Source organism: Gekko japonicus, unplaced genomic scaffold, assembly GCF_001447785.1.
Source record: "Gekko japonicus isolate JY-2015 unplaced genomic scaffold, Gekko_japonicus_V1.1 scaffold405, whole genome shotgun sequence".
Taxonomy (NCBI): Eukaryota; Metazoa; Chordata; class Lepidosauria; order Squamata; family Gekkonidae; genus Gekko; species Gekko japonicus.
The window spans coordinates 594,172-609,551 of record NW_015175982.1 but is presented as its reverse complement, the minus strand read 5'-3'; the positions used below and the strand labels follow the sequence as shown (position 1 = coordinate 609,551).

General features: G+C 53.2%; 1 protein-coding gene across 1 annotated transcript in view; it reads right to left on the bottom strand.

The window, feature by feature from the left end:
- Positions 1–375: 375 nt before the first annotated feature.
- Positions 376–15,380, bottom strand: part of LOC107123070 (cullin-9-like) — a 29,972-nt gene continuing 14,967 nt past the window's right edge. The window contains 21 exon segments of the mRNA XM_015426243.1: positions 376–1,645; positions 1,731–1,927; positions 2,142–2,247; positions 2,740–2,772; positions 3,416–3,601; positions 3,759–3,999; positions 4,272–4,429; positions 4,735–4,917; positions 5,887–6,002; positions 6,572–6,757; positions 6,838–6,971; positions 7,314–7,489; positions 7,849–7,944; positions 8,776–8,881; positions 9,300–9,471; positions 9,575–9,665; positions 10,196–10,423; positions 11,097–11,202; positions 12,373–12,598; positions 12,951–13,159; positions 13,492–13,685. Of these exon segments, the coding sequence (XP_015281729.1) occupies positions 1,364–1,645; positions 1,731–1,927; positions 2,142–2,247; positions 2,740–2,772; positions 3,416–3,601; positions 3,759–3,999; positions 4,272–4,429; positions 4,735–4,917; positions 5,887–6,002; positions 6,572–6,757; positions 6,838–6,971; positions 7,314–7,489; positions 7,849–7,944; positions 8,776–8,881; positions 9,300–9,471; positions 9,575–9,665; positions 10,196–10,423; positions 11,097–11,202; positions 12,373–12,598; positions 12,951–13,159; positions 13,492–13,685 (3,426 nt within the window). The 3' untranslated portion in view covers positions 376–1,363.

Here is a 15,380-nt window from a genome sequence, read left to right as displayed (position 1 = left end):
GACATCATGAAGCACAACACACTTTTATATAATGGACCAGCTCGCAGTTATGGTTGAGGGAATCCAGAATTAAGGAACGCAGGCCCAGAGCAAAAGCTGCCACCTGCTTCCACAAACCTAGGAACAGCCACAAGCATAGATTAGAACTCAGCCACCTTTTCCTGCTGAGTTCTAATCGTGGAATGACGGCAGATGGCTCAATCTGTAGCTCTCTCAGCACATGCCCAAGGTCTGTGGAGGCCTAAAGCACTGGCATTTTACTCAGGACTAAAGGGAACCCCCACATTCAGAGGCAGCGACCTGCTGAATTCCAGTGTCTGGAGGCAACATCAGCTTCTGCGCCCTGTTGTTGGCCCGCCAGAGTAACCAGCTGGCCACTGTGTGAGACAGGACCCCCTGTTCTGATCCTTATGTTCTTATGGCCCATAGCTTCCTGTGATTAAGCTCATTCTGTATTGCACCCATCAGGCAGGTATGTGAGTGGCTGAATATGGACGTCTGCACTGGCTTCTTACATAGGTAAAGACAAAGATGATGGCAAATGATGAAGATGGGGAGCCGTGTTAGTCTGTCCACAGCAGGAGAAAAGAGCAAGAGTCCAGCAGCACCTTAAAGACTAACAAGAGTTGTGACAGAAAACTGCTCAGCAGAGTGACTCACAAAAGCTGCCACAAATTTTGTTAGTCTTTAAGGTGCTCCTGGACTCTTGCTCTTTTCTGCAGCAAAGGTTGCTTAAGGCTTCAAGGACAAATTCATAGAGATAACAGGTTGAAGGACGCCCAGAGAACAGCATTTTTCAGCTCACTGAGTCACCATCCTTGGCCTGTAGCGGGATGAATCTGCAAATGGATCAGCACGGCTCCTCCCTCCCTTAATGCCAGAGGCATCAATCAGAGAAGGTGCTTCTAGGGACAGGGAAAGGGACCATTCATCAGACATTCCGTGTAAGGAAACGGGGGGGAGGGGGGATGACCAAACTCCCGTGGCAATTTCATACTCCAAAAAGAAGGTGATTAGATAAATTAGAGGAAGGAGGAACTTTCCGAATGGCTTGGATTTTTAGGTGCAAAAGCTACTTTGGACATTTGAGGGAGGCTTGTGTTGCTTTCTACATTCTCTGGTGCCAACTATGCTTGCTTATTCTGCAACGGCAGACATGCCACAAGGCAGTAAAAGACAAGCTGGACAATCACCGGGCAGGACACCCCTTTCCTGCAGATGGAGCAGGCACTTGCGGTGGAAGCTTGTGCTGCTGACCCGACACTATGCTCTTTGTTGAACTCACTGGTAGCAGTCTACACAGTCACACTCATAAGCAACCAGTCCTGCACACAGGCCCACAAACGCAGGCCAGCAGCCAGTTCTACCTGAAGGTAGAGAAAGTCTGTCTCTTCTCCACGCAGGGCACGCTGGGCACTTTCTTGATCTGGACGGTCTGAAATGCTACTTGAGGCTGGTTCTTTGGCAGTGCCGGGGGTGGGAGATCTGGGGAGACGAGCTCCAGGAGTTGTGGCCTGTTGTCCTGGCGCTGGATGGAGCCCTGATTCAGCAGATGCAGAATGCAAGCCAGGACGTCTGTGCTGCTCCAGTAGCTCAAGAACTTCGGTGCAGAGTCAGAGTCCAATTTCTGGCAGTCATCTATCACCTGAGAAGAGCACAAGAGTGAATCAACCTCCTTTACGGCTACCAGCAGAACCGCACTGCAAAGACAGAATCCTGACATTCCGTACCCTGAACACGAGCCTGTCGATGTGCAATGCCCGCTCTTCTTTGAGGATCTGGATAATCAGGCCACAGATGAAGTTCCTTTTCTTCTCCAAAGCGCTTCCTTCATTCTCCACCATATTCAAGTATGCCTGTTTTGGTTGCAGAGCCAAGTGTTGGCCAGAAAACTGGGCCAGCGTTTTCTCATTCAGCCTCAACACACCTAGTGCAAAAACAACAACAACAACAGAAGGTTTGAGATTAGCAGGAATAATCCAGGTTCCTCTCTGTGAGATGTAGCTGGGAAGGCTCTGTGCACTGCTATTCCAGCAGGGCCTGGCAAGCGAAGTGTTCCACAGAAGGAAGCTATCAAAGCCCCACCCGCCTCACACAGAGCCAGCTACATGCCACCTTCCCTTTCTCTCCTCCATAATTACCCTGATTCTGGATCAGGAGCTCCTTCTCCACCAGAGGTTTCAGTGCATGACCCAGGAGGGTCAGGGAGAGACCTGTAGCTTGTAACAATGTCTCCAGAAGAACTTCCTAGGGTCAACGGGGGGGACGGGGGGACACACAACCAAACAGGGATTAGTATTGCAAGTATGAGACCCTTCTGAGACAGGAAACCTTAGGGAATTCGGAACTCCCTACCCCAAGATGGTGTGGAGGTGAGAATTAAAGAATGGCATTTGGTGCAGTGACGCTTGCTACTCTGATCTCAGCCTTCATCTCCAATGTGCCAGTGTCCCAATACCATTTCTTAATTCTCACCCCCCCCCCATGCCTCTTGGCAGGGGTTTTTCCAAATTCCACTAAGATGTTGCAAGTTTTACAGCAAGAACAGTACAAGGTTTGCATAAATCACCAGAATGGGGGTGGAGCAGACTTGACACTGGGAAATACCCATGTCGTAGAGCTTGGGACCTCACAGTGCAAAATCCACAGGGGTTTGGTTATGAGAGCTTGTGCTCAGTCCTACAAGTTACGGGAAACCAGAGAGGCAAAGGAAGTCATTAATATCAAGGCAGGCAGAACCTCAGCACTGTTGAAGCACAGAAGGATGTACATCTGCAGGCAGGGGGATCGTGCTTCCCCCCCCCCCCAAACCCCCCCCCCCCCGTTTCTCCAAGCCCTCAAAATCCCGGCTCTACGAGACCTCGCAAAGGATACGTCATCTGATGCTGCCTCTCACCATCCAGACCGTGGGTCCCTTTCGCCCCCCCCCCTCTACTCTGCCTGGCTGCAGCCCTCCCACGTGAGCCTCTTCCCACCTAACCGAGCTCCTCCTTCTAACAGGACTGAAACGGGGACGTGCCACTCTCTATGCCAGGGACGCCAGCTCTTACCACACAATGGCCTTAAGGGTGAAAATATGAGAAAGAAGCCACTCTTCCAGGGCTAGGCGAACTCCTCTCCCAACAGCACAACAATCCTCTCTCTTCCACTATGTAGGGACGGGATGCAGCCGTGCTGGGGCAGGATCTCCTCTGGCACCAGCCCAGCGTACGTGTGCGTGAGCGTGTCCTTGAGAGGCCACAGAGAGCCCCTTCTCTCAAAAGACAGACCTTCTGCACTGCCTTCAACTCTGGGCCTGGGCACAGAAGGACTGCAGAGGGTTCAGTACTGGCCACTTCCTGATTTTGGGGCCCTTCCCCATTTTACAGCTATACCATGAGCAGCACTGACTGGCCCACCCTCTCAGCGCTCTGACAGCCCCACACTCACTCTGGGTATAGAAGTCAGCAAACCTGCCCAAGTGCTGACTGAGGGATGGGGGGAAGAATCTGGCCGGCTCCTCCAGGTAGCAGAGCGGGGAGATGGTCCAGCAGCGGGGAGACAAAGCCAGCACTTTCACCTCCGGCTCCTCCTCCTGACCGTTCGGCTCCTCCTCCATGACCTGGGAGCGCAAGAGATCCAGTGTCCAGACGGCAGCCCTGACAGACAAGCAGGGGGTCCCAAGGAGCCGGGGAGATGGGCCAGGGGAAAAGGTCTTGGCGGCCGAGGGTCTGACCACTGAGTCTCTGCACAATCCCTCCCCCCCCTCCTCCGCTCACCTCGCCCTCCTCCTCCTCTTCCTCCTCCTCGTATTTCCCATCCTGATCCACTTCCAGCAGATGTTTGTCCAGCTGCTGCAGCTGGAAGAGGTGGAACTGCTGCTGCTCCTCCTCCAGCTCACTCAGGTTCTTCAGCATCTGCTGGGGGAAGCGGTTGGGGAAGCAGAGACCGATGTGCTCCACCACGGCGCTCTCCAGCCACGTCTTGCCCTGGGACAGCAGCCGGTCACCCAGGTAGTACCTGGAGAAACAAGGAGGACCAACCGCAGGCCTTTCGCTCAGCCACAGATGGGTCCCGCAGGCCCCCCCTGCCCTGCCTGGACCGCAGGCAGGCCTTTCCCCTTCCAATCCCAATGGCTGAGCCTCTACCGGTCCTCATTCACCACCACCCCCCGGAGGCGCTTGGCCCTCCCTTGTCCCGAGCAGGCCCTGCCGAACGCCTTCCTCCCCTCCGCCGCCCGCAGAACCAGCACCACATGGTCCTGCACCTCCTCCCTACCACAAAGGCCTCACCGGTAGAAGTGCTCGAAGGTGTTGGCCAGTTCCAGACCGGACAGGAAGAGGACAGGCTCCAGGCTCCGCTGCAGGCGCCGCAGGGTCTCCACGTTGCCCAAGTCGGCCCAGCTCTTTTGGATCCACACGTCGATGTAACGGGCAAACTGCTCACTCACCTGGAGGGGCGCACAGAGCGGGAGAAGCCAGATGAGCCACAGGAAGAGGGCAGCGAAGGGACTCCTCCTCCCACCAGACAAGCAGCAAGAACGCCACAGAAGGGGCTGGTACGATTTCCCTGGGGCCTGAAGCCCGGGAGAGAGACGGCCCATGAACAGCCCTCTGGTGGGGCTTGGAGAAGGCAGAGAAGCTGCAGGAGACCCAAAGGAAGGTTAACGGCCAGGCCTGGCACGAGGGGCCTCAGAGGAGACCAAAGACAGGCCAAGTGCCCTTCTCCTCCCAGCCCCCGTCAGCCCCGACTCACGTGCATGGCCGTCAGGAAGGAGAGCTGCAGCAGCCCCCCGGAGAATCCCTGCCGCAGGGCGAGCATGAAGCACATCTGCTGGCCAAAGAGCTCCTCCATGGCCATGCGGAGCCGCAGGTAGACGTTGCAGTATTGCTCCACGAAGTCAGGGTCCTGCCAGGAGAACTCCAGGAACCGCTTCACCTGGGCAGAACGGCAGGAGCGGAGGCAAACCCGTTGGCGGCCCGTGGGGACATTTCAGACGTTCCAAAGACCACCCCCAGGCAAGCATGCTTAGGGGTGCAGCCCTTGGAATGAGCTGGGTGATCACAGAACCCTAGAGTGGGAAGGGACCTCCGAGGTCATCTAGTCCAACCCCTGCACAATGCAGGACATTGACAAATACCCCCCACCACCACACACCCACCCAGTGACCCCCCTGCTCCATGCCCTGAAGGTGGCAAAAAACCTCCAGGATCCCTGGGGGCCAAACTGGCCTGGAGAAAAACCGCTTCCTGACTGAACCCAAAGTGGCGACTGGCATTTCCCTGGGCGTGTCAGAAAGGGCCACGAGAACCAAGCCCCGAGGCAACCCTCCCTACCCCCCCTCTCCCGCTGTGCCCACGTCCACACAACCAGCCGTGCTGCTGCTGCCAGGTGGCCACCCAGCCTCTGCTCGAAAACCTCCAGAGGAGGAGAGCCCACCCCCTCCCGAGGAAGCCCCTTCCAAACGGCCAGGCAGTTCTTCCCAATGCTCAGCCGGAAACTCTTTTGATTTAATTTCAACCCACTGGCTCTGGTCCGACCTTCTCGGGCTACAGAAAACAACAGTGATGTTTCATTATGTCGGCGTCCGTATGGTAAAGGGGGGGGCAAAGTCGTCCTTCCCCCAGGGCCCCAACCCCCCCCCCCCTCAGGCCAGGCCTGTGAGTCACCAGCACCACCCAGGACCGGAGCCCAGAAGCCTTTTCCCCACCGAGCTACAGCCTCGGGGTTTCTGAACGTGCAACAGCAGTTTCCCAACACACACAGGCACACACAGACACCCCAAGACATGCGGACACTGCACTGGAGGCCGCTGGCCGCCTGCCAGGGGAAGGTGAGGACGTGACAGCATCCACGTGCATCCACGTGCATCAATGGGCAGCCTGTGCCTCTGGGAGGGGAGCTCACCTGCTGCTGGACCACCCCTTTCCAGCACCGCGTGATGCCGGCCGTGCTGCTGGGCTTCTTCTCCACCGGCTTGGCAACCCCGGAACTCGACTCCTTGCTCTTCCCGTCCTTCCCGTCTGCAAAGGGGGCAGGGGACAAAGGTCTCATGCCGGGGCAGGGGACAAAGGTCTCATGCCGGGGCAGGGGACAAAGGTCTCATGCCGGGGCAGGGGACAAAGGTCTCATGCCGGGGCAGGGGACAAAGGTCTCATGCCGGGGCAGGGGACAAAGGTCTCGGGGCAGGGGACAAAGGTCTCGGGGCAGGGGACAAAGGTCTCGGGGCAGGGGACAAAGTTCTCCTGCCGGGGCAGGGGACAAAGGTCTCCAGCCGGGGTAGGGGACGCGCAGGCACGCACACACGCACGCCCCTCGATCCTACGGGGCTCTGGAAACCTGGTGGGAGGCTCCCAGCGAGAACGACACACCCCACTCCCAGCTCCCCTCCTTCCCTACGGAACCACCCCACCCCACTTCCCGTTCTTCTGCCTTCCTGTTAATCCTGCGGCCTGGGAACAAGAGGTGGGTGAGGAGACTCCTCCCTCCCGCCCGCCCGGCTACCCTCCCGCCTTCCGCTCAGAAGGGACGACCCGTCCTTTCTGCTGCCCATCCACCCGCCTGCCCCCCCACGGGGCGGGACGACACTCACTGGACTTCACAGGGGCCTTCAGCTCCTCGGGCTCGGGGCTGCTGGAGTCCACGTGCACCAGCAGGTGGCTCAGTCGCCGCACGCAAGAGTTGAAAGCGGCCGCTCGCTTCCTGGCCCTTGCCGCTGCCTTCAGGTTCTCTAGGTATTGGCTCAGAAGCCACGACAGGGGGCTGACGCCACTGGGGTCTAGAAGGGCGGGAAGAACACGTGTCAGCAGAGGGCCACCGCGGCAGCCAAGGGGCCTTGCCGGGAAGAAGAGGCGGTACCTGGAGAGGTGATACTCTGCACCAGGGGGGTGATGAGAGCATCCCAGCAGGTCTTGCCCAGGGCCTGAGCAGCCTCGTCGTCGGGAAGGAAGCGGTCGGCAAAGTCCTGTTCGTGGCGCAGAGCACTGTTCAGCCTGCAACACCAAGGAGGTGCTGTGTGAGCCATGACTGCCAACAGAAGCCCGGAGAACCCCTGGCTGTGGGCACATCTGGACCAGAGACTGGGCCCTTACGATGGCCCATGTAGGATACGGATGCTTAGGACAACAGTGGATAAAGACCGACAGGCGAGCGGGTGCTGGGAATGGCCACCTGAGCCGGGAGTATCTCCGCCTGCGAGGCCGCTAAGCCCTTCCCGTTCATCCCGAGCCTGGGAACGAGAGGTGGGTGAGACCCTCCCTCCCTCCCTCCCGGCTAGGGGTGAGGCTCTCCGGGCGGCCCCCTGATCTGCAGCCCCAGGCGAAGGACGAGGATACCTGTTGAAGAGCTGCAGCAGCTGCCTCCGGTCTTCAGAGATTTCCTGGCACCAGGTGTGGGCCTTGGTGGTGTAGAAGAGGAAGGTGCGCCGGCACAGCTGCTCCTTGAAGATCGGCCAGAAGGTGGGCTTGGGGCCCAGCACCTCGATGCCACGCACACGTGTGTCAATCCCTCCCTGCAGAGAGAAGACAGGGCCCTTGCAGGTGTAACATTCCATCAAGTCACAGCTAACTTTTGGCAACTCCACAGGGTTTTCAAGGCAAGAGACATTCAGAGGTGGTTTGCAATTGCCTGCCTCTGCGTCGAAGCCCTGGACTTCCTTGGTGGTCTCCCATCCAAATACTAACTGCGGCCGACTCTGCTTAGCTTCTGAGATCTGACAAGATTGGGCTAACCTGAGCTATCTAGGTCAGGGCCACACAGGACCCTCACATGAGCCAGCACTGCTGCCAGGACTACTGACAGAACAAAGACGAGCAGGTCTGGAGTCCTTCCCTTCTAACCGATTTAACTTTAGGATATAGACCCTTCTACCTGCTGACAGCGCTTGATCTTAATCTGTATGACCGGCCAGAAGCAACTCATGTTCTCCAAGAGGGTCACTCTGCTGGCTGATGGTGGGACATTCACCTGTTGGGAGAGAGAGAGGCACAGTAATTACCACCGCACAGAACAGGGTAATATTGTGAAGACAAGGAAGGGACTTTAAATACGTACAGAAGCTCATCGCTTCTGTAGAGGAGGCAAGGCCATGCAACTGACCCTTAACAAGGAACCACCACAGACCACAAGAAGTCTCCTCCAGCCAGAAGTCAATTGCTCTGATAGAGAAGAAGCCACAAGAAGCCAAAGCAGGTGGGAAACAGAATGCCTGGCATGCAGCTCTACAGACTCAGGAGCTTTCTCAGATTTGGAACGAGAAGTCTTCCAAGCATGCTGCAACAGCTTTCACATCATCAGCTGAACACAGCGCAGAGACCTAAGTGCCAAGTTAAAAGGCCTTGGTATATGCAAGGCAGTCTACAGTCACCATATTTTTCTTGGGGATTGTGAAGCACATGTTCAGTACATCACCCATTCGTTTCCCAAAGCCGCATGTGAAAAACTGAGTGGGCATGCTATGTTTGCGCAGTTCTGTGTTTCTCAATAAAGAGAGATTCTCTAATCCACGAAGCACACAGAGGCATTTGCTGTTAATTGATTCCAGCCACCTATGTGCCTGCTGCACAAAGGTGACTGGCAAGCTTTTCCCAGAATGTCTAAATGAGGGTGAGAGGACATCAAAAGGAGTGACAATCTAAAAGACCAGCAACATTCCGACAGCAGGCAGAGGTTCACAGAGCCGCCAAAGGAAGGAAAACTAGGATAATGATGTGCAATGTTCCTCACAATAAAGCAAGGCATGCGAATAAGCTTTGGGCTGTACACTTTTTGGGCATGGAGACAGGCCACAGCACTGACCATATTGAGCTTGGTGCTGATACTAGAGGCGCTCTCCCCTCCCATGATTATAATGCGGGCTGGCATGTAGCTGGAATCCTCACTGGCCACCAAAAGAGACATCTTCCTGTATGAGAGAGAGAGAAGAGTGGACTTTAGATTTAGAGGCAGACTCGTTGAAATTCTGACAGCTTGTCAGAACAAGAAGGCATGATTGGCTTGTTTCTTAAGAACCAACACACCTGGGCTCAACAAGAAAGCTAGCTCTACACTGCTGCTGTGTTTCTGTTGGTCCCAAAATGACACACACAAGAAAGCCCAGTTGAAAACCCTCCCAGAGCTGGATATTCCAGCAAAGACTGATTGTCTTTTGGGGACATAGCCCATTTCAGGCAGAAATGCCCCCTCTTTTCAACCCCATATATTACCGTGGCCTAGGGTACCCTTCACTCATCACACCCAACTCCCAGATCTTGTCTACCAAGAGACCCCTGCTTACTTTATTTTATTTTATTAGTTCGATTTATACCCCCGAATCCACTCACTGGACTATCACTCCACGATGCAAATAGACATTAATGTAGTGGGAGCTGGTGCTGCCATTTGATTCCCAGTAGGTTTGGGGGTTTCCGTCCACCAACTTGCTGGCCCGGTGGGTGTTGGAGGAAACTTCCACTCTCTCCCAACACTTGTCCTCCTTTACCTCTGAGCTGCAGCCTAAGCGAGGGAGAAACTACAAAAGGACCTGAGCTTGGAAAGCAGGGGAAGGGCCCGAAAAGAACGCGTCACCATGACCTCCAAACCCTACAAGGAGACTCACCTTCACAAAGGTTACACAGGAATTTGTCAAAGAGTGGGATGGTGATAGGCCGATGGCTCCGCCTGTGTTCTTCTATCTGGACCAGAGCTATCTGTGAGTAAGGAAGGGCAGGGAACAGAGAGTCAAGGGTAGTAAAAATGGTATGAAACTAATAGCAAGACGTGACCAGTTTAATAAAATGAAACCTGACCCAAAAGTGGAAGTAGTAGTAGTGTTGGTTTTATACCCCACTCTTCACTACTTTAAGAAGTCTTGGAGCAGCTTACAGTCGCCTCCCCTTCCTCTCCCCACAACAGACACCTCATGAGGTAAATGGGCCTGAGAGAGCTCTGAGAACTGTGACTGACCCAAGGTCACCCAGCTGGCTGCATGTGGAGGAGTGGGGAATCAAACCTGGTTCTCCAGATTAGAGTCCACCGTTCTTAACCACTGCACCGCAGCCAGAGTGGGATGGGGAGCCTGTTTCTATGCCACTCACTTCCTGCTATCCCAGTTCATTTCTTCTGGTTTCCTCTGGATGTAGCTCATTCTCAGCTCAGCATTCCATGTCCCCTCCTGCAGGTTGCTCTGCCTTCTTGGCCTGTTGTCCCAAACCAGACCTGACAAAGGGCACCAAATTACCTGGATGCAGCCAGCTAAGATACTGGATGTCATCTTCTTATATAGGCTGGCGTATTTCTCGCAGTGGATCACCAGGTCCCTCAGTTCCATCCCCAGCAGCACACCGGAGCTGTGTTTCTCCAGGACTTTAGTCAAGGCATCCTTAGCACCCATACAGCACAACATGACAGCACAATCTTTGTCGAGGGTGGCGAGGGAGTACAGGAAGCTGATGAACCCCTGAACAATCTGTCAGCAAGGGAGAGGTGTCATTGTTCACTTAACTGAGTAACAGCTGTTTGTGGGACTTTTTTTTTTTTTAGCAGATCACATCCCTCTCTCTCTCTCTTTCTCTCTCTCTCTGCCCCTCTTTTTCAGTGTTTTTTCCTTTCTCAGAATAGGCCTGTGTGCATTTATGCTAGGGTCACAATAAAGCAGGCAAGAAATTGTTCATCTAAAGAGCAAATGGGGAGGAGGAAAATTCTGAGAAATGAATTTTATATTCCAAATTCATATCATATAATGTCAGGCTACTGAAGTGTGTCAAGCAGAGGCTCCTCAAAACTATCACAAAAGAGCATTTTAATTAGAGATACCAGAGACTGGACCTGGGATCTTCTGCGGGCAAAGCAGACACTCACTATTATAATACAGCCTGTTTAAGCACTTTCACATAACACAGTCAGCTAACAGAGACACAGAGTAGCCAAATGTTTGTGTTTGTCATGGAAAACAAGAAACAAATATTGCTTTGTGTCATGCAAAAATGTGCTGATGATATGCAAAGCCCAAATGTCTTTCTTTCGGAGTCAATAATATTCTCGTATGTGAACTCCATGGAATTACTACTACATGTAATGGCATCCAATGGGGCTAGCTACTCTGAGGTGGCTATCGGTTCCCCCTCATACCTCCTCCCTACCTGTCTGTCATTTATGTGGGCAGTCATGGAAGACAAACAGGGCTCGATGCATTCATGCCAGGGCACTTTATCCCACCATGGACTATCCACACAGTTGTCTAAAAGCCTGCGCCAAAGAAAAAGAGCATTAGAAGATGAAAGCTGAAAGGAGGGTCTGAAAACAGATATACCAATGAAAACAGCTCAGGGAAATTCAGTTCTTCACTGAACGGTTTATCCAGACCTATCAAGAGCGGCCATGACCAAATGGTAGAGCATCTCCTTGGCATGCAGAAGGTCCCAGGTTCAATCACCGATCTCTCCAGCTAAAAGAATCAGGTAGGAGGTGATGTGAAAGACCTTGACCTGAGACCCTGGAGAGCTGCTGCCAGTCAGAACAGACAATACTGACCTTAAGAACATAAGAAGAGCCCTGAATTGGAATCCAGGCCAGTATCCTGTCTTACACAGTGGGCAATCAGTTCCTCTGGAGGGTCAACAACAGGGCAGAGAGGCCGAGGCCTTCCCCTGATGTCGCCTCCTGGCTCTGGGATTCAGAGGCTTAGTGCCTCTGAATGTGGAGGTTCCCCTTAGTCACCATGGCTAATAGCCATTCACAGACTTATTCTCCATGAATGTATCTAATCCCTTTTTAAAGGTATTCCTGTGGCCATCACGACATCCTCGGGCAGCAGATTCCACATTTTAATCACTCTCTGTGTACGGGAGTATTTCCTTTTGTCCGTCCTGAACCTACTGCCCATCAGTTTCACTGGATGCCCTCAAGTCCTAGTATTTTGGGAGAGGGAGAAAAGTTTCTCTTTGTCAACTCTCTCCACCCCATGCACAATTTTATAAACCTCTATCATGTTCCCCACACGCCCCCTTAGCTGTCTCCTTTCTAAACAGAAAAGTCCCAGCCTTTCCTCATAGGGAAGGTGCTCCAAACCCCTAATCACCTTGGTGGCCCTCCTCTGTACTTTTTCCACATCTGCAACGTCCTTTTTACGATAGGATGACCAGAATTGTACACAGTATTCCAAAGGAGGCCACACCATAGATGTTTACAGGAGCACTACAATACAGGGATGGACAAAGGTCTGACTAAGTATAATGCAGCTTCATGTGACACGAGGATCTTTATACTCCATCTCAATGCCTTTACGATCCACCCATCTTAGCACGGTCACCCTTGCTGGTGAGAATGCTTTAGGGATTCTTAGCCTAACAGAAAGCTAAACCTAGGACCTCATGCGTACGACACACGTGCTCTACCGCTGAACGACATGAAACTTACTTCAGTGCTCCCAGCATGACATCTTTCTCAGATGCCCCTTGTGCCAAGTCTCTGAGAAGCAGCACCTCTGTGAAAAACTCATAATTGTTTTCTCCAGGGCAGGCACCCAAGCCGTGCAAGCAGGGCTTCAGCACCGCCACCATCTCCTTGGAAATGCCGCTCTCGTGCAGGCTGCTCAGCAACGTTGCAATTTCGGTCTCCTTAAGCTTGAAGGAGGCTGCAGAGCCTGGTTGTGGAGAAACAATATTTGGGAGAACTTTACTGCAATAAAGGTTTGTTTGCTTGCTTTCAGAATCCTCGTCCAGTTCTGAGATTCCTGAAAAACACCCTGCAAGGCAGCAATACGCAGGTCACCCATCCCCAGAGCAATCCTGAAAAATGCAGTTGAAAAGACAGCAGGACCCACCACAAGTGACAATAAGAAGGGCCACAATGAGAGGTTAACTGTACTTGTGAGGAAGTGGGTGTACAGCCAGTTGTACACAATCATCTTCGTACCACCGGCAAATAATAGTTCAAACGTGATACTGCTGGCAGTACAAGCAGGATCAGACAAGGCAGGCTGGGGAACTCCCTACCTGCATTCTCCTGGCTCAGGGGCAGCTTGTGCTCGGCCAGGCGGTTGAGGACGATTCGCGCCAGCATCTCGTTGGAGCTCTGGCCGGAGTGGCAGCAGTTCTGCAGGACTGAGTGGAGGTCACAGTTCACCAGCTGCTGTGCCAGATCCTTGTGATTGCTGATCAGCATGTTCAGGACCAAGAGCCCGTTCTGCACTGCGGAAGAAGCCCTGTGAGAAGGAGGGGCAAAGGCTGCTGAGTGTCCGGTGCGACTGGCAATCGCCATTCCACTGGGCAGGAGGGAGGATGAGCAGAAGAGCAAGAGTTCAAAGAACCGCTCGAGGGGCCAGCGCCAGAGACCGGCCGGCCGTGCAGCGGCAGACAAGGAGCCCACCAGATTGTCCCTCTGCAAGGAGGAGGGAGACCTCAGAGAATGGTGAACCAAGCCAGGGTTCCTGCATGGATTCCTCACCCCAGCAGCTTGATGGAAACCAGTGTGGGCTCGCCTTAGCGTCATAGATCAGTCCTCCCCTGCCTAGTCAGGTTAACCATTTGCTCTTACCCAGGTGTGCCCAACATCTTCTGAATAGCAGCAGGGATGGCACAAAGCAGGTTGTCAGAGTCCTTGGTGGAAGCATAGCCAATGCTGGCAAAGATCTCTCGCATCATCTGGGCATCAGAGTAGTTCAGGGGGCAGGACTTCCCACTGGCACCTGGTAGCTCATAGTTTCCAACACCCAACAGTACCTTCAGCACCTTGGAGTCGAAGACAGCAGTTCAGTGGCAGGGAGAAGAAGGCAGCGAGAGAGAGAAAATCATTAGAGATTCCCAATTCCCCCACTATTTTGTTTTTCAGTTCGAAACTATTCTTCATTTGTTTTCATGCTGTACGTGTGTTCGTGTTTTTGTTTTTATTTCCACTGGTTTCAAAGGAGACGACAATCCACTCCACTCACATGTCCTGTGCTGCAGTCAGCAGTGGCTGTGCCGGGCTTGTGGCAGTAACCATCCATGACACTGAGAAGCAGGCAGAAGGAATCTGTGTTGGGGTCCCATGGAAGATATGTTCATAATTCCATGCACTCAAAGGACAATATTCCCCAAAGTGCATACCAAAGTGCAGGACTTAAGAACATCAGAAGAGCCCTGCTGGATCAGACCCATGGTCCAACTAGTCCAGCATCCTGTCTCACATAGTGGCCAACTAGTTACTAGAAGGCCAGTAACAGGGCATAAAGGCAGAGGCCTTCCCCTGATGTTGCCTCCTAGCACTGGGATTCAGCTGTTTACTGCCTCTGAATGATCAAGTTCCCTTTAGTCACCATGGCTAGTAGCCACTGGTAGACCTAAGCTCCATGAATATGTCTAATCCCCTAAGAACATAAGAGATGCCAATGTTGGATCAGGCCAAAGGCCCATCCAGTCCAACACTCTGTGTCACACAGTGGCCAGAAATACCAGTGCCATCAGGAGGTCCACCAGTGGGGCCAGGACATTAGAAGCCCTCCCACTGTTGACCCCCCCCCCAGCACCAAGATAACAGAGCATCACTTGCCCCAGAGCCCCTATCTATACCTTGTGGCTAATAGCCACTGATGGACCTCTGCTCCAGATGCTTATCTAATTCCCTTTTAATCCCCTCTTAAAGCTTCCCACATCGCTACATCCTCAGGCAGTGAATTCCACATTTTAGTCACTCATGGTATAAAGAAGTATGTCCTTGTGTCTATCCTGAATCTACTGCCCATCAACTTCATTAGATGACCTTGAGTTCTAGTATTTTAGGAGAGGGAGAAAAAGTTCTCTCAGTCCTTTCTCTCTCCCCCCGTGCATAACGCATCAGATAAGGTGTCTAGGCACCAAGAGAGAGAGAGAAATCCGGCCACCATGACAAGCCTGGAAGAACAGCAGTTGCCTCCAGCACAGTAAGAGGGAGAGGAAGAAGCAGGAGGAAAGTGGAGACACAAGTTGGAAGGGGCCACCTCCGAGCCAGGCACTGCCATAGAAATGCAGATGACCCTAGCCAGGAGAAGGACAATAGGCAGCTATGGTCCCACCTAAGAAAAGAGAAGGGGGCAGCAGTCAAACCCTACTCCCTAGTGTACTCAAATAACCCCCTCAGTAACTAGCGTGGAAGGAGAGGAGGGGAGCCTTGAACAGGCAAGCAGCAGGCTGGAACCCTGGTTAGCTGTTGACAGCAAAAGCACCCAAAGAGAGAACTAAGGAGTGAAGAAAGAGAAGCTTCGCTGGGCTGTGTAACTTCCTTACTCCCAAATTAGGAGGAATAAGAAAAATGGGGAGCCTTTGTTTTCACTGTTCAAATAATGGGAGTTTTGTGTCTGTTTTGTTTGTTCAGAAACAGAGGCACATACCTAAAGGCTAGAATCAAAAAGTTCTCTCTTCAATACTGACCCTTTCACAGCCTCCGCCCACCCACCCCCACCCACCAAT